The 25,816-nt window shown below is 37.5% G+C and overlaps 1 protein-coding gene across 4 annotated transcripts; it reads left to right on the plus strand.

The window, feature by feature from the left end:
* LOC120090531 (yacP-like NYN domain protein) lies at positions 1 to 23,823 on the plus strand. Of its 4 annotated transcripts, none has more exons than XR_016524463.1 (11): positions 13 to 454; positions 746 to 817; positions 897 to 1,021; positions 1,135 to 1,295; positions 1,461 to 1,530; positions 11,464 to 11,577; positions 11,975 to 12,029; positions 12,513 to 12,660; positions 13,976 to 14,014; positions 22,451 to 22,497; positions 23,423 to 23,767. XR_016524463.1 is itself a non-coding variant. In XM_090306790.1 (11 exons), the coding sequence occupies exons 1-11, from the start codon at positions 284 to 286 to the stop codon at positions 23,526 to 23,528; spliced, it is 1,044 nt and encodes a 347-aa protein (XP_090162916.1). In that variant the 5' UTR covers positions 13 to 283; the 3' UTR covers positions 23,529 to 23,823. The 4 variants fall into 4 exon arrangements, 2 of the variants coding, with proteins under 2 accessions (XP_038904183.1, XP_090162916.1); XR_016524462.1 differs by having other exon boundaries at positions 12,513 to 12,654; XM_090306790.1 differs by having other exon boundaries at positions 12,513 to 12,596; positions 23,423 to 23,823.
* The last annotated feature ends 1,993 nt before the right edge of the window (positions 23,824 to 25,816 follow it).

Here is a 25,816-nt window from a genome sequence, read left to right on the forward strand (position 1 = left end):
GAAAAGAAAAGTGTAAGAAAAAATAATACAATAGAATGATGTGTGGCTGCTTTAGCGACAGCCAAGCCATCGTCTCCCTGCATTCACCAAAAACCGTACGAAAATCAGAGAGAAGAAGCAGAGAGAATAACTGTGTAAGCCGAGAAGCTGAGACGGAGCAATTGGTGGTGGAGCTTAATCAGAGAAAATTTCCCTTACTATGTGAATCGCAGGGACCGGAATGAATCCTTTTGCAAAGTGAAAGTCTCTGTTGTCATGGAGATCTTTTCTTCAACTTGAATTCATGGAGGTGATTGGATCAGTGAAACTGTTTTCATCGTCACCGGCGAACACGGTTTCAGGCTTGAGTTACTCTCCCTCATCTTATTCTTCTTCCTTTTCTCCCAAGAAGAAGAAGAAGAAGAAGAAGCTGCTTGTAGTGTCGAAGAGCAAAAGGCAGCCTCAAACTTCATCGGTGATTATGCTTCAAACTACTTCGTTTTTAATGCTCAATTTTGTTTTAGAAGTAGCTTGCTAGGTCTTCTGCCATGCCGGGTCAGAGAGATGTCCTCTTTCTGTAGTCTGTACATGCTTTATTTACTTGGTTATGATGTGCAGTCTAAGTTTCTCATATCATTACTTATTGTTAATCACAATGTTCCGCCATTTTTGTGGATAGCCTCTGCTAGTAATGCGTGAAAATTCGATTATGTTATGGGATAGATGAATAATTTTGTGCAAAACCTAACTGGCTTTCTGGCTGCAGGGTGCTTCTGATCCTCCTCCGAGAATTACGTCAAATCTGAAGCAGAATTTGCAGTTTCTGAAATTATGGAAGGTATGTTATTTGGTTCTGCTGCAACCTTTTCAGCAAATTCGGATATCTATGATGCCTCTCATATTACAAAGACTCGTAGGAGTTTCAAAAGAGGAAATCTGGCGCACCTAAGCCTGCTACTAGTTACCGGAAGAAGAAGGTAGAGAAGGAGGACCTCCCAGGAGATACGGAGCTTTATCGTGATCCCACATTGGCTCTTTACTAGTACATCTCTGATTGACAAACTAGTTTTTATAACATTTTGTCTTTCAACCATGACATAACCCAAAAGTTGCTGGGAGAAATACTGCTCTTAATGCCTTATATTTTCCTGACAGTACAAACCAGGGCATAGACAACGCAGTCCCTGTCTTGCTGGTTGATGGTTATAATGTGTGTGGCTACTGGGTGAAACTGAAGAAACATTTTATGAATGGGAGACTTGACGTAGCTCGCCAAAAGCTAATTGATGAGCTTATTACGTTCAGTATGCTGAGAGGTTTGCAGTTTGCCCCTTCTTTAACGTCTAAAAAACGAGGCCTGAACCTTTGGGTTATAGACTTGTAGGTTAATAGTTTAGATTTTCCTTGATGCTCAGCAATTTTTATGGGAACTTGATTTTTAGTTGCCATTGTCCCTGATTACATACTTACAACATTTACAGAGGTCAAAGTCGTAGTTGTATTTGATGCGATGCTGTCTGGACTCCCAACACACAAGGAAAACTTTGCTGGGTACTTCTTATGATCTAAAATGTAGCCTCGTTAATCTATATAATCTTCAGTTTGCTGCTAATCTTTTGCCGCTGCTAGTAGACATGCATTTGGGATTAGGGGTTCCCATGGTTGCTATTTGCATACTTAATGACCGTGGAAATGAATAAATTTGAAGATGCAGAACAAGTGGGAGATGATGAATTAGTGGCATAAGAAAAAAGGGATTTGTATGGATGATATGTTTCGTGTAGATGGTTGATGAAACATAACCCAGCTTTTCTGCAGCATTAGAAACAGCCTTTGACCAATTTCAGCTAGAACTTTGAAGAAAGGGTGAAATAGCCCCTTATCTTCTTGCTTAGGTCATTTTTCCTTAAAAGTTTCAATGCACACGATGACACAAGATGGTTCATATTTATTTAGTAAGTTAAGGGTAAATATATTTAGATGGTTTCAGACAAATTAGAATTCAATGCCTTAAAAAGATGACTTAAAAAAGGATGATTTGTGGCTTGAAGTTTTCATTACTCTTTTCAGTTCTGAGCTGGAAGTTTAAACAAGAAACACTTTCAGTTTAAGACTTCAGACCTCTTGGTGACCAAGAGGATGAGGATATAGCATACGCACACCAAGAGCTATGAAAATTTTCTTTCTTTTTCTCATCTGGTTCCTTGTATGGTGGGGGATGGTAAGGAAATGTTTTTCTAGTGTTGAGTTTTTGGCAAAATATTAGTCGTTTGTCCCACATTGGAAAAATTAAAAAGAAAGTGATGAGCTCCTACCACTATAAAAGGAGCCCATGCCTCTAGATTCAAGTCATCCCAGTTAGAAACACTTTAAGCTCGAGTGTACTAACTTTAGTTAAATTCCCTTTATGTATTCTCTAGTTTGAGAGTGGTAAAAGGGTGTGAGTAGTATATAAGCTTTGAGAGAGTGTTTTTGTAATTGGGTTCGGGAGATAAAGTTATTTTGTGTGATTGTAACAATTTTTCACATAGTAGATTTTTTCTGGTCCATGGTTTTTCCCCGAGTTAGGAGTTTTTCATGTAAATTCTTGGGTTCTCAATTTTTATTGCTTTCTTTTAATTTCTATCATTTTTCGGCTCTTTCCTACAGTAGAAGTGGGAGGTTTTTCTCAACAAGTGGTATCAAAGCTTTAGGTTCGTAGTTTCTTGAATTTCCGAGTATGCTTTGTGGTTGCAACATTGTCTGAACTTCCACATCAGAAAAGAATTCTTGAAACAGGGTGTGGTATTTGTGAATAATGCGAGTTGTTTACTATTTTCTGTTTTGCTAGGAAGTGAAGCAGATATGTCAAACTTTATGAGTCCAGTAAAATTTGATGTGGAGAAATTTGATGGAATACTTCAACTTGTGGCAAATGCAAGTCAAAGATGTGTTAATACAATCAGGGTTACACAAGTGCAAGTTAAGCGGTGGTGGTGTTCTAGTGCAATTCCAGAGTGATTCCAGCAGAGGTTCAAGGAATAGAGTCTTTCGAGCAGAAGATAGGCTATTGAGAATACGGATATTCTGAGCACATGAAAAACAGAGTAGGTTTGTCAAAAAGCTCTGAGTCAGATGCTAACGTTGTCTCCATTTTCACGGAAGATGGCATTCTCTTCCATTGAAGTAAGACAATATTCATCTTCGTGGTATGTTCGCTTTACCATGATAGAGGTTGTGATGTTAACAGTTCCACAAGTTTGCACATGGGCATTGACTTGGCGGTTATGCAAGGTGTGTGGTAGAAGTTATGTCGATGCTAAGGACTTCCAGGTGAGCCAAGTTGGTGGAAGTTGCACCATAAATATCAACAAGGTTTACGGCATGTGACGAAAAAGGAAAGTTTTGAGAGGTGGTATTCCAAGTGGTCTACTTTTCATGGTGGAGTAGATTATAGTTCTCTAACTTGAGAATTATAATTGTCAGTGAAGACAATAGATGTTGCAGAAGCTATGGATTCTTCAAATATTGTGCTAAGGTGGAATTTGTTGTGTTTTTGGCAATATATATTTTTTTTAGAAGGAAACACCACTTTTCATTGATGAAATAAAAAGAGACTAATACTCGAATTACAAGAAACTACTAAAAATAAGAACTAGGGATCAACAGATGCACTTGGCTATCTCAACTAGGTTGACACACCCATAGCATCCTCATCATACCCCAAAACGAACATTTCGAATCCAATAGAAACCATATGTCTAAAAATACTATTACTGAAGTGAGTTTTTGGCAATATATTAGAAGTACAGTTTGTCCCATATTGGAAAAATTGAAGAAGTGATGAGCTTCTACCATTATAAAAGGAGCCTATGCCTCTAGTTTGAAGTCATCTCAGTTAGAAACACTTAAAGCTTGAGTGTGCTAACTTTAGTTAAATTCTTTTTATGTATTCTCTAGTTTGAGAGTGGGAAAAATGTGTGAGTAATATAAAATTTTTGAGAGTTCTTGAAATTGAGATTGAGAGAGAATTATTCTATGTGATTGTAGCAATTTTTCACAAGGTGGATTTATTTTTGTCTGTGGTTTTTCTCCGAATTGGGAGTTTTCCATGTAAATTCTTGTGTTTTTAGTTTTTATTGTGTTCTTCTAATTTATCTATTATTTTTCTGCTATTTTCTATGGTAGAAGTGGGAGGTGTTTTCCACATTGGTTAAATAAGGGAATGATCATGGGTTTATAAGAGAGGACAACTATCTCTAATGGTATGCTGCCTTTTGTGGTGGAATCAAAAGCAAAATCATGAGAGTTTATGCCCAAAGTGGACAGTATCATATCATTGTGGAGATATCTGGTGGTCTGTGGTCTCTAACAAGTGGTATCAGAGCGTTAGATTTGTAGTTTCTTGAATTTCTAAGTATGCTTTGTGGTTGTCGCAGAGCCCGACGTTCCACATTAGAAAAGAATTCTTGAAACGGGCTACGGTATTGTGAATAGTGTTGGTTGTTCACTATTTGTTGTTTTGCTAGGAAGAGAACCAGATATGTCAAGTTTTACGAGTTCAGTAAAGTTTGATGTGGAGAAATTTGATGGAAGGATCAACTTCGGCTTGTAGCAAGTGTAAGTCAACGATGTGCTGATACAAGCTGGGTTACACAAGGCCTTGAAGGGAAGACCAAATAGTGGTACTTCTAAAGAGTGGAACGGTGATGGTGGTCCAAAAGAGTCCAACAGCGACTCCAGTAAAGGTTCTAAGAAGTCTAGTAAGAGCGATGAAGACTAGGAGGAAATAGATTTGAGAGCTGGAAGTGCAACTAGGTTAAATTTGACTAAAAATGTTCTAGCAAATGTGCATGAAATTTTGATAGCCAAAGGGTTTTAGGAGAAGCATGAAGCAATGTTTAGGCACAAAGTATCTCAAATCGGTTGTACCTGAAGGAGCAGTTTCACACATTATGAATAGTGGAAGTCTTGGATCATTTAGGTATTCTCTATGACATTGTTTCTAAGCTGCAAGTGATAAGAGTGAATATAGAAAATGAAGATAAGACGCTTACACTCAACTGGTCATTTCTCATTCTTACGAACACATGAAGCCAATCTTGATGTACGGGAAGAAAACTTTAGATTTTGCTGAGGTGGTTGGTAAACTTTTGTCCGAGGAAAGAAGACTAAAGCGTGAGAGGCATATTTCACAAGAGGATTTAGTACTGGTAGCTAGCAAGTGAAGAAGAAGAAAGAGTTCGTGGAAAAAAGGTTTGGTGGGAATGTGGACAATCTGAACACATGAAAAAGGATTGTCTTAACAGAGCAAGTTTGTCAAAAAGCTTCAAGTCGGATGCAAACGTTGTCTCCATCATCACGACAGATGACAATTTCTTCCATTGAAGCAAGACAATATTCATCCTCGTGGTATGTTCGCTTTACCATGATAGAGGATGTGATATTAGCGGTTCCACAAATTAGTGCATGGGCATTGACTTGGCGATCATGCAAGGTGTGTGGTGGAAGTTATGTTAATGGCTGAAGGACTTCCAGGTGAGCCAAGTAGGTGGAAGTTGCACCATAAATATCAACAACGTTTTTCGGCATGTGACGAAAAAGGAAAATCTTGGGAGGTGGTATTCAAGGTGGTCTATTTTTCATGGTGGAGTAGGTTATAGTTCTCTAACTTGAGAATTATGATTGTCGGTGAAGACAATAGATGTAATAGAAGATGTAGATTCTTTAAATATCTTGCCAAGGTTGAATTTTTTAGGATTTTGACGAGTTATTAGAACTGAAGAATCCCACATTGGTTAAATTGAAGAATGGGGATGGGCTCCAAGCCTATAAAAGGTGTTGATGCCCATGGTTTTTAGTCGTCCCAGTTAGACACACTTTAAGCTTAGTGTGCTAACTCTAATTAAATTTCTTTTGTATTCTTTAGTTTGAGAGTGGGAAAAAGGTGTGAGTAGTAAAAATATTTGAGAGAGTGCTATTGTAATTGGGGTCGGGAGAGAGAATTATTCTGCGTGATTGTAACAATTTTTCTCATAGTGAATTTTTTCTGGTCCGTGGTTTTTTTCTGAGTTGGGAGTTTTCCATGTAAATTATTGTGGTCTCAGTTTTTATTGTTTTCTTTTAATTTCTCTATTATTTTTCTGTTTTTTCCTACGGTAGAAGTGGAAGGTTTTTCCTAACAAGTGGTATCAGAGCCATGCCCCTGACTTAACCATGCTGGTAGAATCCTCAAGTGCCAAACGAAGATGTATGGAGCCTCGAAAGTAGTCATAGTGTGATCCGTGGTTGAACTCTACTAGATAGGCAGGGTGTTTCCGTGAAGAGGAGTAAGCCTAGATAAAAGTTAGACAGATGGAGGACTATTTGAGGGGGAGGCTATGTGGTACTTTGTTCAAGGGAAGGATTGTCGGGAATGCGATCAACATCCCACATTGGTTAAATAAGAGGATGATTATGAGTTTATAAGGGAAGACAACTATCTCCAATGGTATGGGGCCTTTTGGGGAGAAACAAAAAATAATGCCATGAGGATTTATGCCCGAAGTGGATAATCTTATACCATTGTGGAGATAATTGAAAGAATATCAACAGCTCACTAGGATCACCTCCAAAACAATCAACCAACAATAGACCATAAAATTTTGGGAGACTAAAAACAAATAACGCACACGAAGTATACATGGAAAACCCTTTTGATGTGAAAGAAAAATGAAAATATCACCTTATTTTACCGATTCTGTTCAGCAATGACTACGGACAAACCAGAGCTCACACATTTTTCCCACTTTCAAACTAAAAAATACAAAAGGAATTTAATTAGAGTTAGCACACTATGCTTAAAGTATTTCTAGCTGGGACAAATGAAAACCAAGGGCATGGACTCCTTTTATAGGCTTGGAACCTATCCCCATTCTTCAATTTAACTGACGTGGGATTCTTCAATTCCAATAACTTACCCAACTCTCAACAAATTCCATCTTGGCAAGATATTTAAAGAATCCACATCTTCTGCTATATCCATTGTCTTTACCAACGATCATAATTCTCAAGTTAGGGAATTATAACCTACCCTATCATAAAAAGTAGGCCACTTGGAATACCACCTCCCAAGATTTTTTTTTCGTCGCATTTTGATAAACCTTGCTAATATTTATGGTGCAACTTTCACTTATTTGGCTCACTTGGAAGTCCTTCAACCATCGACATAACTTCTACCACACACCTTACATAAACGCCGAGTCAATGTCTGTGCGCAAATTTGTGGAACTGCTAACATCACATCCTCTATCATAGTAAAGTGCACATACCACAAGGATGAATATTGCTTTGCTTCAATGGAAGAAATTGTCTTCTGTGACGATGGAGACAATATTAGCATCTGACTTAGAGCTTTTTGACAAATCTGCTCTACTAGGACTTTTCATGTGTCCAAATTGTCCACATTCCTAACAAACCTTTTTTTTATAGGAACTCTTTCTTTTTCCACTTGCTAGCTACTAGTACCGAATCCTCTTGTGAAATATGTCCCTTACCCTTCAGTCTTCTTTCTTCTGACAAAAGTTCACCAGTAGTCTCAACAAAATCTAAAGTTTCCTTCTTGTACATCAAGATTGGTTTCATATGTTCATAAGAACGAGGAAGTGACCAGATGAGTCTGAGTGTCTTATCTTCATCAAATCTTCACTCCTTTCACCTCTAGCTCAGAAGCGATGCCATTAAAAATACCTAAATGATCTGAGATTTTTGTACCTTCGACCACTCGCAACGTGTGGAATTGCTCCTTCAGGTACAATTGATTTGAGATACTCTATGCCCAATATATTGCTTCAAGCTTCCCCTAAAGCCTTTTGGCTATCAATTCCATGTACATTTGCTAGAACATTTTTAGCCAAATTTAACCTGATTGCACTTGTAGTTCTCAAATCAATTTCCTCTAAATCTTCATCACTCATGCTAGACTTCTTAGAACCTTTACTGGAATCGCGACTGAACTTTTTTGGACCACCATTACCGCTTAACTCTTTAGAAGTACCACTATATGGTCTTCCATTCAAGGCCTTGTGTAACCTAGCTTGTATGAGTACATCATTGACTTGCACTTGCCACAAGCCGGACTTGATCCTTCTATCAAATTTCTCTACATCAAACTTTACTGAATTCATAAAGCTTGACATATCTGCTTCTCTTCCTAGCAAAACAACAAATAATGAACAACCAACACGGTTCACAATACTGCAACTTGTTTCAAGAATTCTTTTTTGACATGTAATGTTAGACACTGCTGCAACCACAGAGCATACCTAGAAATTCAAGGAACTATGAATTTAACGCTCTGATACCATTTGTTGGGAAAAACCTTCCACTCCTATGGAAGGAAAGAGTAGAAAAATAGCAGAGAAATTAAAAGAAAGCAATAAAAACTTTGAACATAAGAATTTACATCGAAAACTCTTAACTCGTAGAAAAACCACGGACCAAAAAAAATCCACAATCTAGAAAATTGTCACAATCACATAGAGGTTCAAAAAACTCGATAACCTGACCAATCTGGACTACCAAATCCAAACGGTAAAGGTTGGATCAGGTTATAATTTTTGAAAAATTGAAAATCGGGTTGGTTTTTGGGCTCACCATTTTCCTGTCTAGGTTGACCCAACTCGACCCAAACATTAATAATAATAATAATAATAATAATAATAATAATAATAATAATAATTTTTTATAATTTATTAAAAACATACACACACATGTACATACATGTATATTACCAACTTTAGGGCTTCACTAAGCACCGCTAGCTCTTAAACGCCCATCTACCTCTCGTTTGATTCTCTGTGTCCTCTTCCCAATCTCAGTTCATTTCCCTCTCAATCTCTCATCAAGTCTCATTTTCCTCTCAAACTCTCTCAGACTCTTGGTGATGCATCGATTTCCTTCTCAATCTCTATCGATCTCCATCTCAATCTCTCACGGTCTCACAGTAGCTGCAAATTTACATGCAACCGTTGAGAAGTAAGCACTGAACATCCTTTATTGTCGGGCTTCACTAAGCACCGCCTAGTCCTCAAACACCCATCTCCCTCTCGTTTGATTCTCTACGTCTCCCTCCCAATCTCAGTTCGTTTCCCTCTCAATCTCTCATCAAGTCTCGTCTCCCTCTCAAACTCTCTCAGACTCTTGGTGATGCGTTGATTGCCTTCTCAATCTTTGTCGATCTCCTTTTTAATCTTTCACAGTCTCATAGTAGTTGCAAGTATACATGCAACCATTGAGAAGTAAGCACTGAACATCCTTTATTACCTTTAAGCTTTTCAATCACCATCCTCCTTTCTGCCTCTTAATATGTCAGATTCTTTCTCGTTGACTCTACTATTTGATCCTTGCTTAGTATGATTTTGATTAACCGGTACTAATGGGGATGGATTTAAGTTTCGATGTTTCTATCGATTCTTTGGGTTTAGCTTCTCTGCATGGAAAGTATTTTTGTGTACGAATTTATATATTTACCCTGAGGAAATTTAATAATCTTGGACTTCTTCTTTTTCTTTCTTTTTTCCAACTCATATACATCATGTTTTAATTAGTGATTTATTACTTCAATTTCCAAGTTTTGGAGAAATTAAAGATGTAATTTTAAGCTCTAATTGTTTTCCGTTCTTCTCTCCATCAGTAGTTCATCATGATCTTTAAGAAGAAGGGAAAAAAAAATCACAACCCAGTGACCCAACCCGAGAATATTTGGGTTGGGTTGGGTTGAGTTAGCCCCTTGTACAGAACCGACAAGGTTAGAAGTTTGACCAACTCGAATCTTTGGGTTGGCCCAAAAAGACCCCTAACCCTAACCAACCCAACCTGTGTACACCCCTACAATCACACAAAATTAGAATAATTCTCTCCTGACCCCAATTACAATAGCACTCTCTCAAAGCTTTTGACTACTCTCACCTTTTTCCCACTCTCGAACTAGAGAATACAAAAGTCATTTAATTAAAAATTAGCACATTAAGCTTAAAGTGTTTCTAAGTGGGATGACTGAAAACTAAAGGCATGGACTCCTTTTATAGACTTGGAACTCATCCCTATTTTTCAATTTAACCGATGTGGGATTCTTCAATTCTAATAACTTGCCAAAATCCCAACCGATCAATGGGTGGGGGATAGTCCTCTTTGCTCTACCTTTTCTCATCTTTATCATTTGTCTTCCTTCAAAAATCAGTCAGTCTCTGATCTCTTGATATGGTCTGGGAACTCTGTGTCTTTTTCTTTTAGGTTTCGTAGTCATTTGTCCAATAGGGAAACGATGGAGGTGGCCTTTCATCTTTCTTTATTGGATGAGTGCACTTTTGGAGTTGGGAGGAGAGAGATTTGTGTTTGGAGTCCTAATCCTAGTGAAGGATTCTCATGTAAATCCTTCTTCAGGTTGTTGGATCCCTCCCCTGGTAGGGGATCAGCTTTTAATGTGGTTTGGAGGATTAATATACCTAAGAAAATCAGGTTCTTCACTTGGCAAGTTTTGCTCGGTCCGGTAAACACTTTAGTCAGGCTTGCTAGGAAGATGACTTCGCTAATGGGGCCTTTCTACTATATTCTTATCAGAAGGTGGTAGAAGACCTAGATCATCTTCTTTGGAATTGTCAGTATGCAAGGGCGGTGTGGAGGTGCTTTCATGGAAATTCCTCCTCCATCCGTTTTTTAGAGAGAAAAGCCATTTTTTGTGGTTTGCAAGGGTGTGTACAATGTTGAGATATTTAGGGGGAGAGGAATAATCTAAGAAGCACAAATACGGATACAAGACACAGATATGACACAACACTGACATGGCGATACGTCATTTTTTTAAAATTTTGGACACGGACACGCCAATAACACATTTATTAAAACATATATTTTTAACATATATATCATTTTTAAACCAGAAGGAAACTTAAAGTTAATGAGTTTATTTATTTCTATGCTTAAAAAATTAATTCGATATGTTGCTCTCAAATTTTATTATTTTTGTCATATCTGTTGACTTAGTATATGTAAGAAGAGTTTGATGCATGTCTTCCAAATGTTGGTCCTATTTTGGCTTTGTACAACTAGTGTCTAACATATCTATTGCAGTTGCACTAACGAGTTTTGATATGTGTCCAACAAGGGTCAGAATGTCGGAGTGTCCGACACACGCTAGCTAAATTAAAGTGTCCCTGTTTTTTAGGGAACAATAGAGTGTTCAAAGGTAGGGATAGGGACTCTTGTGAGGTGTGGTACCTAGTGAGGTTTCATGTGTCGCTTTGGGTTTCGGTATCAAAGTTTTTTTTTGTAATTATTCCTTGGTAACATTTTACTTAGTTGGAATCCCTTCCTTTCGAAGGTGTGTTTTGGTGGGCTTGTTTTTTTTGTATGTCCTTGTATTTATATTCTTTTATTTTTTTTCCCAATGAAAATTGTTAGATTCTATCATTTTTTTTTTCCTGGGATGTAATAATATTCATGGTCTCATATCAATGGGGCCTGAAGTCTTTCTGAGGAACTTCTTGATGGGCATTTCCAGTTTCCTGTCGGGGCAAGTCCCACTGAGGGCTCATCTAATGGTGTCCAGAACCATGGAAACTTTCAACGCATAAAAAAAATGTATTTTCAAACTTTTATTTTTACATCATATTATGAAAAAGTTTCAGTGTTTTTCTTGCTGATTGTTTTGAGTTTGATATTTCAAATTTGCTTAATTTAAAAGAATATAGAATTTTCCTTTTTTATATTTAATAAAAAAAATAATACTCTGAGGGTGTCCTTTGATGTGTGCTGAATATGTTTACCCTTGGAAAATAAGCATTTATCATAAGAATTGAATTATGCTATACCTCATGTTATGTAAGGTCTCTTTTATGTCCAGCTCACTCTTTCAGACCTTTATTGTTTGACGTGGCTTGTTACTCTGCAGTCTGCATACTTAGCAGTCAAATCAGTTCAATAGAAAATTAATAAATTTTCACTTAAGGCTTTTAAAATGGTAGAATTGTTCTTGCAGAATCGATGTGGTTTATTCAGGTGAGTCGTGTGCAGATACATGGATTGAAACAGAGGTAAGATTAGGCTTCATGAATAAGATCTTGTAACACTGGTAAAAATCAATAGAATAAAATGTACTTCTCTATGCACGTGTCTCTGCTAGACTTATAAGTAAAGCACATGTCCAAATAAAAAATGAATCAGCTAGAAGCATTTTGCTGGGAAGCAAGGGTTGCAGAGATATCATTCTTGTCAAGAAAACTTATGGATGCGGATTTCAATTTGTAATATATATAGATGTTTGCCGGTCCTTCACTTTTGGCAATGTCAGATTATTGATTCCATGGTATCACTTTTTCATTTGGAACGCAATGTGAATGAAAAACAACTTGTATCAATTTATTATTAAGTCACGTCTATGATTTGCTGTTAGCTTGTTGCTTTACTACTGTTTTGGTTCTTGAACTTTATCTGTACTACATGCTTGATTTCGTTGATCTTAAATTTTGAAACTCCTGTGATTTTCCTTATAAATCTACATCTCTTTGGAGTTGCAGGTTGTAGCCCTGAAGGAGGATGGATGCCCCAAAGTTTGGGTAGTGACTTCTGATGTCTGTCAGCAGCATGCAGCCCATGGAGCAGTATGATCTCCTCATTGTTTGGGCCTCACTGTATTATGCATTAACTTTTGCAGATATGGTCAGAGTATATTATTTTTATCTTTAATCTTCTAATGAAATTGATTCATGACATGGAAGAATTTGTGGTCTGATCCTTTAAGGATTTCTCCTCTGCGGTTACTTAGATTGTTATCTTTGGGTATTTGTTAATTTTTATATTTATTTTGTTTTTATTCGCACGAGATTGTTTTCTTAAGTGAATTTCTGATTTAGAAGTTTTAGTTGTTGCTCTAATGTAAACCATCAAGGATTGTCCTTATCCGAAAGTGAGAGATAGAATGAATAAATAAAGGCTAGGAAAAAAAAATATCTTTTTGGTCCCTAGATTTTGGGTATAGTTTCTATTTGGTCCCTAAGTCTTCAAATGTTATACATTTGGTCCTTATTGTATTTTGTTTCAATTTAGTCCCTAAGTTTCAAAGTGTTATAATTTTACTATTGAGATTTGAGTTTTGTATCAATTTGGTCCTTGGGTTTCAAGATTTTACATTTTTAACCTCAATTTTTCATTAAATATTTCTTTCACTCATTGTGGTCAATTTCTATTAATTAATTAAAAATAATTATGAAATGAAATTTTGAATTTGATTTTAAAAATGAAAAAAAAAATAGTGAAACTTAATTAATTATAATTCTTTTAATGATTTTCAATTTATTAACATAAATTAATACTAAAGACAGAAAATAAGTATTTAGTGAATAATCGAAGTTAAAAGTGTAAATCTTGAAACATAGGGACCAAATTGAAACAAAATTCAAATTTCAAGGACAAAATTGTAATATTTTGAAACTTAGAGACTAAATTGAAATCAAACTCAAAACTTAAGAACTAAATGTGTAATATTTTGAAATTTAGAGATTAAATAAAAACTAAATCCAAAACTTGGGGACAAAAATGTACATTTTCCTAAAGGCTATTATTGATTTGTCTCGTGGTCTAAAGTGGCATGCTCTAAATTTGGATGACCTTGAGGGCATTGATCCAACCATGCTAGTCACCTAGTTGAGATATTAATTAAACATTCTCATAATTTTTTGGGCACCCATCATAAGTTTGTCTGACACTCATGGTTATTAGTATTACATTGCTGCTCCAGTATTGGAACGGAGTATATTGCTTCACTATGCTTTCTTTTCAGCTATATGGTTTTGATTTACTCCTGTATTTCAAGTTTAGTTTGTTTTTTGTTTTTTTTAATCATCTTTATTATTTTTAATTTTTTTCCTTTAAAGTGTTTAGTTGGGATGGTTAAATCATGTAAGTTTGCATATATAACTTTTGGTTGTTTCGACCAATATTTTATGGCTGAAAAGGCTGTATTCTGTTACTTAATTTTCAGGGAGCCTTTATTTGGAGTTGCAAGGCATTAGTTTCTGAGGTGAGAAAAGTCTAATTTTATTTGGTGCATAATGATAACATGGTAAAAAAACATATGTTCTTATTCCCATGTAAACGTTGATTCTAGGACACCACCGTCTTTAGTTAAGTATATTATAGACATTATGCTTCAATATATATATTTTTTTGTTCTTGTTTTCTCTATTCAGATGAAATGAATTTATAATTCACTTTGTTATTTTTTATGCCATTTTATCCTTTCTTTTCTATTACGGATTAGTGACCTGAATTCACATACACATGTGAATTCTCAATCTATCTCTATGGAAAGAGAAGAGTTCTATTTCTTAAGTTGCAATTCTCTCAATGAGGGGCACAAAAGAAGAAAGAACAAGGGATAACCCAAGATGAAGCCCTCGATAATAAAAGAGGCTTGGAACTCCTAATTTTTTTTTTTTTTTTTAAAATTTTGACCAATGGTAAATAGATTGTCCAACATTGTTGTTAACATGAGGCGCACTGCAAGTGATGGTTCACGCCTAAAAGGTGTGCCCAAAGGTTTGGACTCAACCTGTTCTCCTTGCAATATTGTAACGAGGCTGACCTTACCTAGTTGACATTTAGGTCATACATAATTTTTTGTATATTTGTTTAATGGTGGACAATGTTTTAAATACCTATATTTGGATTGTTGTATGAACATCTACTATAGAGCTTCACGTGGAATAGACTACATTTCATTCTGGAACAGCCTACCTTTATTATTCTTTACTTGTTATGTTCGATGGTAAATGAATTCTTTACCAATTATCTCTTCTCAAGAATCTGGCTCACGAGTTATTTGTGCAATTATGTGGCAAACTTACTTTTAATTCATTCTATCTGGTTAAAAGTTGATAAAAATAAAAATAGAAGAAGAGAAACACAAGACTGATTTACGTGGAAAACCCTAGATCAGGGAGAAAAAAAACCACGATTGAATCTTATTATTAAGTTACACTGAAATACAGAAAGACTGCTCAAATAAATAGACAGATAGGAAGCCCTAGGCCCATAAGTAAATTACAAATAAACCCCTAGGGCAAACAAACCCTTTTTCGACACTCCCCCTCAAGTTGGGGCGTAAATATCGATCAGACTCAACTTGCTGACATAGTAATCAAAACTCTGTCTTAACAGCCCCTTTGTAAGGACATCTGCAATCTGCTGATTTGAAGGGATGTAGGGAATACATATGCTCCCATTGTCCAATCTTTCTTTAATGAAATGTCTGTCAATCTTGACATGTTTAGTCCTATCATGCTGGACTGGATTGTTGGCAATACTTATTGCTGCTTTATTGTCGCAAAACAACTTCATTGGAAGCTCACCGTCTTGTCGAAGATCTGTTAATACTTTCTTCAACCAGATCTCTTCACATATCCCCAAACACATGACCCTGTATTCGGCTTTTGCACTACTCCTGGCAACCACTCCCTGTTTCTTACTTCTCCAAGTGACCAGATTGCCTCAGACAAACGTACAATATCCAGACATAGACTTTCTATCAACAGCAGATCCAGCCCAGTCCGAATCTGTATATGCTTCTATACCACGTTTACTAGACTTCCTGAACAGAAGACCTTTATCAGGAGTGCCCTTTAAATACCGTGAGATGCGTTCAACTGCTGTCATATGTTCTTCATAGGGAGCTTGCATGAACTGACTAACAACACTCATGGCATATGATATATCAGGTATCGTGTGAGATAAATATATCAACTTCCCGACTAATCGCTGATATCTTTCTTTGCTAACGGAGCTCCATTATTAACATTACTCAGTTTGACATTATACTCTGCAGGGATGTCTACATGTTTACACCCAATCATTCCTATTTCTTTGAGGAGATCTAGAGTATACTTTCGTTGTGATACAGATATACCTTCTTTCGATTGGGCCACCTCCATCCCAAGAAAGTATCGCAATTTTCCCAGATCTTTAATTTCAAATTCTTCAGCCATCTTCGTTTTAAGTCTTATGATTTCATCAATATCATCATCCGTCAGAACAATGTTATCTACATACACAATAAGTACTGAAGTCTTTCCTGAATTCGACCTTTTTGTGAACAACGTGTGGCCTGAGTGCCCCTGATCATACCCCTGAGCTTTAACAAATGTGGTGAATCTGTCAAACCAGGCTCTTGGTGATTGTTTCAACCCATAAAGAGACTTCTTCAATCTACAAACCCGATGGTTAAACTGGTGTTCGAAGCCGGGTGGAGGGTTCATATAGACTTCTTCGAGTTCTCCATTAAGAAACGCATTCTTCACATCCAACTAGTGCAAAGGCCAATCTTTATTAATAGCAACAGATAATAGCACCCGGATCGTATTGAGTTTGGCCACAGGAGAAAATGTCTCAGAGTAATCAATACCAAAGGTCTGGGTAAAGCCTTTGGCAACCAGTCTCGCCTTATATCTGTCAATCGAGCCATCGGATTTGTACTTGACAGTAAATACCCATTTACATCCAACCGTCTTGTGCCCCTCAGGAAAAGTAACCTGTTCCTATGTTCCATTTTTCTCTAGGGCTCTTATGTCTTCCATAACTGCAGCCCTCCACTCGGGAGTTTTCATGGCAACTTGTATAGTACTTTGAACCATTACCGTATCTAGACTAGTAGTAAGAGCCTTGAACTCAGAAGATAGGTTACTATATGTCATGTAACTATGTATAGAAAACTTTGTACATGACCTAGTCCCTTTTCTCAAGGCAATTGGAAGATCAAGAGACGCATCACGGTTCTCCTCTTCTCCACGTTCCTTACTGCAGTCAGTCGTCTGATCTATGGATCTTTTGGCAGAAGGATTTCCCACACAATCACCTTCCCTTCCACTATTCTCGTTTTCTAAAGTTATTTCTTCTGTGTTGTCTTTTCCATTAGTTTCTCCATCCTCCTCAGTTCCCTCTATTTTCTCATTATCTGCATCAATCTCTACATCTCTATCCATTCTACAATTATCAGTCTCAACACAATCATCAATATCACAAACAGGGATATTCATACCTGGAACTGAGATCGAGTCAGACTCATGAACTGGAGCCGGAGAGGCGACAGGCGGCACTGTTTCCTTCCTGAGATTCTTCCTGTAGTAGGTTATCTAAGGGACTTGATTAGTGGGAAGAACAGGACTAGGAAGAACAGGGTTAGGATGTTCAGGTTCAGCCGACATCTCTAGGGGGATAGAGTACGAGGACCAGTTAGTCTCTTCACCAGGACATTCCCCCTGAAGAGGACTAACGGGAAAAAACGGTTGATCCTCAAGGAAGGTGACATCCATAGACACAAAGTATTTCCGAGACGAGGGATGATAACACTTATACCCACGTTGATGGAGAGGATACCCAACAAAGATACATTTTTGGGCACGAGGAGTGAATTTTGTACGATTAGGACCATGGATATGGACAAAGACAACACACCCAAACACCCGCAGAGGTACGTCAGGAATTAACCGGGTGTTGGGATACAATTCTTTGAAACATTCAAGAGGAGTATGGTAGGACAAGACACGGGAAGGCATGCGGTTGACAAGGTGGGCTGCAGTGAGGATAGCATCACCCCACAAATAGAAAGGAAGAGAGGTAGATATCATAAGGAAACGGGCGACCTCTACCAGATGTCTATTTTTCCTCTCGGCAACTTCGTTTTGCTGGGGAGTATAGGCACACGAGCTTTGATGGATGATTCCTTTAGATACTAGGAAGTCCCGGAATAAGTTATTAATGAATTCACGCCTGTTGTCACTCCGTAAAATGGCAATTTTTGTGTTGAACTGGGTTTCGACGGTCGCATAAAATTGTTGGAAAACGGAGGACACCTCAGACTTATTGGTCAAAAGGAAGACCCAGGTCACTCTGGTGTGATTGTCAATAAAGGTGACAAATCACCGTTTGCCTGTAGAGGTAGTGGTAGGTGAGGGACCCCAGACATCACTATGGATAAGACTGAATAGTTTGGACGGCTTGTAAGGTTGAGAGTGAAACGAAACACGACTTTGTTTAGCCCGGATACACACATCACACTATAAGGATGACATATTAATATTATGAAATAAATGCGGAAAAAGGTACTTCATATATTGAAAACTGGGATGTCCCAGACGGTAATGCCATAACATAAAATCAGTTTCAACAACAGAGAAATTCAAAGAAACAAGACTAGTCCTATAACCATCCTTAAAGGAAGTTTCATCAGTCAGGAAATAGAGCCCCCTATCGTGCCGGGCAGTACCAATCGTCGTCCCCGAGCCCAGATCCTGAAACAAAACAATGTCGAGTGAGAAAACAGTCTGACAGTTCAAGTCCCTTGTAATTTTACTAACAGATAGTAAGTTATACAAAATTTTAGGAACATGCAGCACATCACGCAATATTAAACCATCAAACGGAGATAGATGTCCTTTCCCTACGACAGGGGCAAAGGAGCCATCGGCGATTCTAATTTTTTCATTGCCGGCACTCGGGTGATATGAGATAAAATGATCAGAAGACCCGGTCAGATGGTCTGTTGCTCTAGAATCCACAATCCAAGGCTGTTTACCAATTAATGCTAATAAAGCCAAAAGACTGAGTCGTACCTGAGTGTGCAATTGCACTGATCCCAACAACACTTAAGTTACTTTGACTGTCAACTTGAGGCGGAGTCAAAGTCTTGTCATTTGCCGAGTCGTTGGCCAGAGCACGTCCAGAACCAGTCTTGTCCTGTGACTGGCGTCGTTTGTAATTTTGAGGTTTCCCATGAAGCTTCCAACACTGGTCTTTCGTGTGCCATGGTTTTTTGCAGTGCTCACAGATAGGTGGAGGTTTCTTGTCACTATCTGATCCAGATGACTTGGTGGCAAAAGCTGCAGCCTCAGGAGACATAACAACTGAAATATTCATGGCCTTAGATCTGTCTTCTTCGAGGCGTATTTCAGAGCACACCTCCCTTAGTGATGGTGTAGGGCGTCGACCCAAAATCCTGTTGCAAACACCGTCATATTTTGGATTTAACCCCGCCAGAAAATCGTACACTCGATCAACTTCCTTAAGTTTGGAATACTGCGTTCCATCATATATACATCTCCAGACAATCTCACGGCATAAGTCCATTTCTTGCCATAACAAGGACAATTTGTTGAAGTATGACGTGACGTCCATAGCTCCTTGCTTACATTCATGAATTTGTTTGCGTAAGGTATATAGGTGGGATGCATTCTGCTTCTGCGAATACAACTGCTGTACTGCATCCCAGATCTCTTTGGCAGTCGCTGTATAAAGTAATGGTTTGCCAATTTGAGATTCCATGCTACTCACCAGAATTGATCGTAGCGATGAATCTTCTGCTCTCCAAAGACGCTCGTGGGGACTACCGGGTTCAGGTTTGGCTATCTCCCCAATTAGATAGCCAAATTTCTGTCTTCCTTCCAGAGCCATTCGTATAGATTAAGACCATAAAAAATAATTTTTGTCATTCAACTTTTCTCCAATTATAATCCCTGCAGAGTGTCTTATTAATCCAGATAATAAATTTGTAACAGGTAAAGAATGGAAAGAGTTTACCGGATTCTTAGAGCCTAGCTGTAAATTTGACGATTCCGGTTGAACCATTTTTGAGTTTGTACCAAGAATCGACCCAAATTCAGCGAGCTGTTGCTGGAGGAAAACAAACCTGCTTTTAATCTCATCAGAACATGCCCCGGTCAGACCGGCCGGAGAGTTCGCCGGAAAAACAACCGGACTGGCGTCACTGCAGTCAGAGAGGATCAGTCGTCCTACCCCTGGAGGTTGCTAGTCAGAAAACGCCGTCGATTGGTCACGCAACCCGGTGTGGTCGACTGCCCTAGGGTCCGAAGTCGCGGCTGGAAGTTCATCCGGAGTCGTGGCGGTTGGGAGCTCTTGTCTGGGTTGTGCGAAAACTTCTGGGAGATCGACCGGCCTGCTGTGCGCGAAGGTTCCCGGCCAATCGGTAGGTCTGATCGTCGTCAACAGATCTGAATAGTCGCCGAACACCGTCTGGGCTACGACTGGACCTGGCCGAACACCGAACAAGGCTGGATCTGTTCGCCGATCACTATCTACACTTGAGATGTCGGCTGGTCTGCGGTTGAAGGGTGGCTGGGCATCGCTCACATTTGGGCGAGACCCGATCTGTCCACCGGCACTCATTTGTTGGAGGAGGCGAGGTAAGACAGTCTCTAGGTATTGTTGGATAGCTTTCTTAATTGTGTCAGCCATCTCAAAATTTGTCGTCGAAGGAGACTCATCAATGGTGGCTAGGGTTTCGTCTCCGTGCTCTGATACCATGATAAAAATAAAAATAGAAGAAGAGAAACACAAGACTGATTTACGTGGAAAACCTTAAGCCAAGGAGAAAAAAAACCACGATTGAATCTTATTATTAAGTTATAGCTCAAATAAATAGATAGATAGTAAGCCCTAGGCCCATAAGTAAATTACAAATAAACCCCTAGGAAATTACAAATAAACCCCTAGGTCAAACAAACCCTTTTTCGACAAAAGTAAAAAAGTAGTCATTTATGGAGAGCGTTTTTGTTGTGGGAAGATAGATTTTGATTATGCACTTGTTGCTAATGAGACAATGGAGGATTATAGTGCCAATAAGAAAGGAGTGATTTTCAAAATTTGGTAAAATCCTTCATCCTTTGGAGATTGGAAAGGAGATTGTGACTCTTTCCCACCTTCAATACGCCGATGATTCTATTTTCTGTTCCTCTAGAAATGAAAGGTTATGAGGCTCAATTGTGATGAGAAAAAGATTTAGAGGTGGACAATATTGTTAGGTTGTGAAGTTGGTTCCTTTACCTTGGTCTTCCCTTGGGAGTAGTCCTAAATCCATTTCTTTTTGGAACCCAGTGTGGGAGAAAGATTAGAAAAGGTTGGCCTCATGGAAACAATACTTTTTCTCCAAAGTTGGTAGATTGATTTTGGTTCGCTCACGTGGTATCCTTATTTATTACTTTTTCCTTTTTAGAGCTCCAAGGGAGGTATGTAAGAGTATTAAGAAGCTTATGCATAATTTCCTTGGGCAAGGGTTAGATGATGGAAAAGAGTCACACTTGGTTAGATGGGAGGCCATTGAGAGGTTAGTTTCCTTGGGGGTTAGAAGTTAGCAATGTAAGGATTTGTAATGAAGCTCTGTTAGCCAAATGGCTATGCCGTTTCTCCCTTGAGCCCAACTCTTTATGGCATAGGATCATTGCTTATAGTTCGGTCCTCACCCTTTTGAATGGATGTTGCTTGGGGTTAAAGACACTTGCCTGAATTTATGGAAGGATATTTCTAAGGAGCTCTCTTCTTTCTCTCCTTTGACTCATTTTGTGGTGGGGGAGGGGAAGGATATTGTACTTTTGTCAAGATCAGTGGATGGAAGATAGACCCCTTGCCTAGTTTTTCTGGATGGAAGATAGTCCCCTTGCTTAGTTTTTCCACGTCTCTTTCATTTGTCGTCCTTTAAAAATTGTATGTTGTCCAACTTTTTAGTTTGGTAGGGGAGTTCCATTTTCTTTTTGTTCGGGTTTTGCCGTTTTTTGTTCAGTAAGGAAGCAACGGTGGAGGCCTCTCCTTTGTCCATGCTTGAGGTATTTGTTTTTAGACTTGGGCAACGGGATATTTGTGTGTGGGGTCCCAACCCATTGAAGGTATTCTCGTGCAAATCCTTCTTTTGTAGTTTGTTGGACCCTTCTCGCTCAGGTGAGTTGGTTTTTTCTGGTCTCTGGAGGATTAAGTTCCTAGGAAAATTAAGTTATATACTTGGAAAGTTTTACATGGAAGAGCAAACACTATGAATCGGGCTTGTGTGGAAGTTGCCCTTGTTGGTTGGCCCATTTTGTTGCAATCTCTATTGGCAGAGGAGGAAGACCTGGATCACATTCTTTGGAGATTTGAGTTCGTGAGAACTTTGTGGAATTGTTTCTTTCAAATGTTTGGTTTCTCGCTAGCTTCGCACAGGATACTTGTTATATGCTTGGGGGAGTTCCTCCTTCATTTGCTTTGGTTGGAGAAGGGTTGCTTTCTATGGGTTGCTAGGGGGTGTGCTTTATTACGGAATCTTTGGGAGTAGGTGAAATAGTGTTTAAAGGGTTGGAGGATGATCCCAATGATGTGTGGTCCCTCGTTAGATTTAATGTTTTCCTCTAGCTTTCGATTTCGAAGATCTTTTGTAATTACTTTGTAGGCACTATTTTGTGTAGCTCGAGTCTCTTCCTTTAGTTGGGCTCCCTTTTTGTAGGCTTGGTTTTTTTGTATCTTCCTATATTCTTTCATTTTTTTTAAAGAAGTTATATAAAGAGAGAATACATATAAAAACTAGGCTTTCAGTTTTTGCACAATGAGAAGATGTGGATGGCTTTACTTTTTTCTGAATGAACACGGTAATACTAGTGATATATGGCACCTTATAGTTTACATTTTATTTATGTGAGTGTAGATTAAAGCATCAAAAAAGGAGGTTGAAATGATGTTGCAAGAACACAGGTATGACTCCTCCAGATGCAAATTTTGCGTATTTATGCAGATAGATTATAATAGGTTAGTGTCAACCCATAAAATCTGCTCCAGTTTCTAATTTGGTGTCTAAAGTTCAAAAGTAGAGTACAATAGTTGGTGTTGACCCCTAAAATCTCCAATTTTATATTTGGTCTCTGAAGTTTTAAAATTTGATACTAGCCCCTCAAGTTTGAATCAATTTTATAGTTTTTATAAGATGAAAACCTAGTGGACATTCTATAAATCACTAGCATAGAAATGAGGAAAGAAAAGGTTTACGTGTGTCCAATCGTTAGAGAAGCAAGAAAGAAATTTGAAGATTTATGAGATGATTAAGATGGTAGATATCCGACTACTAGAAAATGAGTGGTCACCTTTTGACTACATAACTCATTAAAACTTTAGTGATTAAACTAGCACTTTTTGATTTTCATTGACCAATGAAACAAGGTACCAAAACTATATTTTAACCAATATGATACAAATTTATATTTCTATATCTACTGTGAGATGCTTTTGAGTGTTGCCTTTTCAATTCTCTGTATTTCTCTCGAGTTAGTGATCTTTCTTCTTACATCCGATAAATTATCTTATATTATTTCCATCCCCCAAGTGGCAAAAGCCCTACTTTCCCATCCTGCAAGATGAACCATTGTCTTACTGGATCATTTAAATTGCATAAGATTGCCTTGGACCTTATGCATAACAAACCTTTAAAATTTCCCCTACCCTCTAATTCGAGGGATCAACAATACTGTGTTATTGTATGATAGCGTAAAATTGACCTCACTTCAACTCATTTACAGACTTGGAATGTATTCTGCATTCTTTAGCAAATCGTTCAATAAGAAGAGTGGTAGCAACTACTGTAAATCTCCTGCTTTCTTTCTTTCTTTATTATATTTTTTTTCAGATCAACATCTTTCCAAGGGAAACTGTTAAAGCATAATCTTGATTCAGAAGTCGTCAATGCTCTCAATGACCTGAAAAGGAAGCTCAACGAAAGCGAACCAAAGTAGATGGGAAGTTTGTTTGTACAAATACCCTTTTTTTTCTAACTCCATTATTTCTTCATTAATTTAAACCGAATCTCATGTTCATAGGCATGTCAGTCTGTTCCAAGCTGATTAATAGAAGACAAAATCACATTGTTTCTCTTTTGTATACATATCCTCTAGACTTCTGACAGAAAATAACCTCAAGGTTTATTGATATGGCCTATGGGGATGAAGTTCTAGGCTCCCCTAGCCTTTCTGAATTCCAGATGTAGGGTCTCTATGTTCCAACAGTGAAGAGAAGCATAATATTTGTGCATGACATGGTTTGGTATATTTAAATTATAGGAGATTGCATGCGAGAAGGAAATAGAAGAAGAGAAGCCAGTTTTCTCATTTGTCAGCATTACCGTTTGTAGAATAGCTTTTTAGTTCAACATTGGCCCATTTTTATTAAATGAAATAGAGCTACCACCACCGCATTTGAAAGTCATGAGTTAATAGGGGAGTACTGGTCATTTTAGTGGTCGGGTTTATAATGTAAGGATCGATCTTGTGCAGAAAATTTCTCAGAGAATGGTGTGAGTTTTTGCTGTATTATATAGGTGTTTTGGTTATAATTGTTGAAGATCCCACACCAATCTATGTAATTTTGATTGTCTAATGATTTTAAAGATGATTTAGGAGATGACCGACTTTGACTCATAGAGAAGTTTGGGATTGGGAAGCTTGGGTTTGTGCAACCTATGAACTTTGATTTGTGTAACTTAGCCATGTTCTATGGATCTTATGATTTATGAAAATTCAATGTCTAATACAAAATGTAGGTTTCGAATGCTCGAGTTTATGTAACTAACAAATTCATAATCTGGAATAAAGAAATCCACAAGACTTAACTTAGAGTTCTCCAATGCAAAACATCATTACATCACATAGAAGATTACTCTTCTAACTCAAAAAATCCAAATCTCCGAGTCGAAATTGAGTGATTACGATAGATAAGGTTCAAGAAAAAGACAAAATAAAATGGAAAATCATAAGGTATGAAGAGAAAGAAAGAAAGAAAGAAACAAAAACAGAGAAAAGCGAATCACATGAACAAACTTGTAACTTGTTTGTTTATAATGAAAATGTGGGATTTTATGAAAGTCAATGAGTGGCAGAAAACAAAAAAAAAATGTACAGAATCAATCACGGGAAGCCTGCTTCACCTCCCCCACCATTACAACACAGCATATGAAAGAAAGAGAAAGCTACATATTACATAACAAACAATCATAACACAGAGCAAAATAATGGGGGAAAAAAAAAAGAAGGGAAAAGATTTTGGATTGGTTAGTGGTGGTTGAAGTGTGTTTGTGTTTGTAAGAAGAACCAAACATTTAATGTAAAAGTCAGAAGGTCAACCCATTGTCAGAGTCATGGTCGTGGTCAGACTCAGACAGTCAATATCCCTTCATCTTCTTTATTTTTAAACCTCTCTCCTCTATTGTTTCATTAATTTCCACCGCCGCCGGTGGACCCTCCCTTCCTCCGGCCGAGGTGGGGGCGGTGGTACAACACTTGGACAAAGTTTTATTTTCTAACTTTTTCAAGATACAAATTGGAAAATAAGTCGCAAAATCTTATCGTTGGATCCCGTCATCGATTAAATTACAAGCTTGAATATTATTCTATAATTATTTGGTTTTTGAATATTAAGTTGTTTTCTACTATTACACGTCCTTTACAATGATTTTTATTTTTCTTAGCTAAATGTTTGTTTCTAAACCAAATTCTAGAAATTGACATAAGTTATTTATTTGCTGATTTTTTTTTTTTTTTTTTTTTTAAAAAAGTCCATTTGATTTTGTTTTTTAGAACACTCCTAAGAAGTAGATAACAAAATAAAGAAATCAATATGTGAACAGTGTATACAAGTTATTTTTAAAAACTAAAAATTCAATGATAAAAAACCAAATGTAATTAGCAAATAAGACTTTAGTTTTGAACTTTTTGGCTAGTATTTTATAAGCTTTAGAATTATATAAAATTAACTTTTAATTTCTTTTCTAAAAAGGTTTATGAACTTTAAAGATGCCTAATAAATTTGAGTTTTCAATTTTGTGTTTAACTATTTTTTTTGTTAATTCGAACATAACTCAATGGATGAGACATTAATTGTCATATTGATGGGTAGTTTGATCTCTTGCCTCACCATTATCCCATTACAAAAATAAAGTTCTGTTGTGGATACGAAATTAAAAATAATACCATATTAAACATTTTTTAAAAGTTAAAATGATTATTAGACACAAAGCTAAATAAATAAT

This window comes from Benincasa hispida, chromosome 11, assembly GCF_027475165.1.
Source record: "Benincasa hispida cultivar pf3 chromosome 11, pf3_genome.v1.1, whole genome shotgun sequence".
Taxonomy (NCBI): domain Eukaryota; kingdom Viridiplantae; phylum Streptophyta; class Magnoliopsida; order Cucurbitales; family Cucurbitaceae; genus Benincasa; species Benincasa hispida.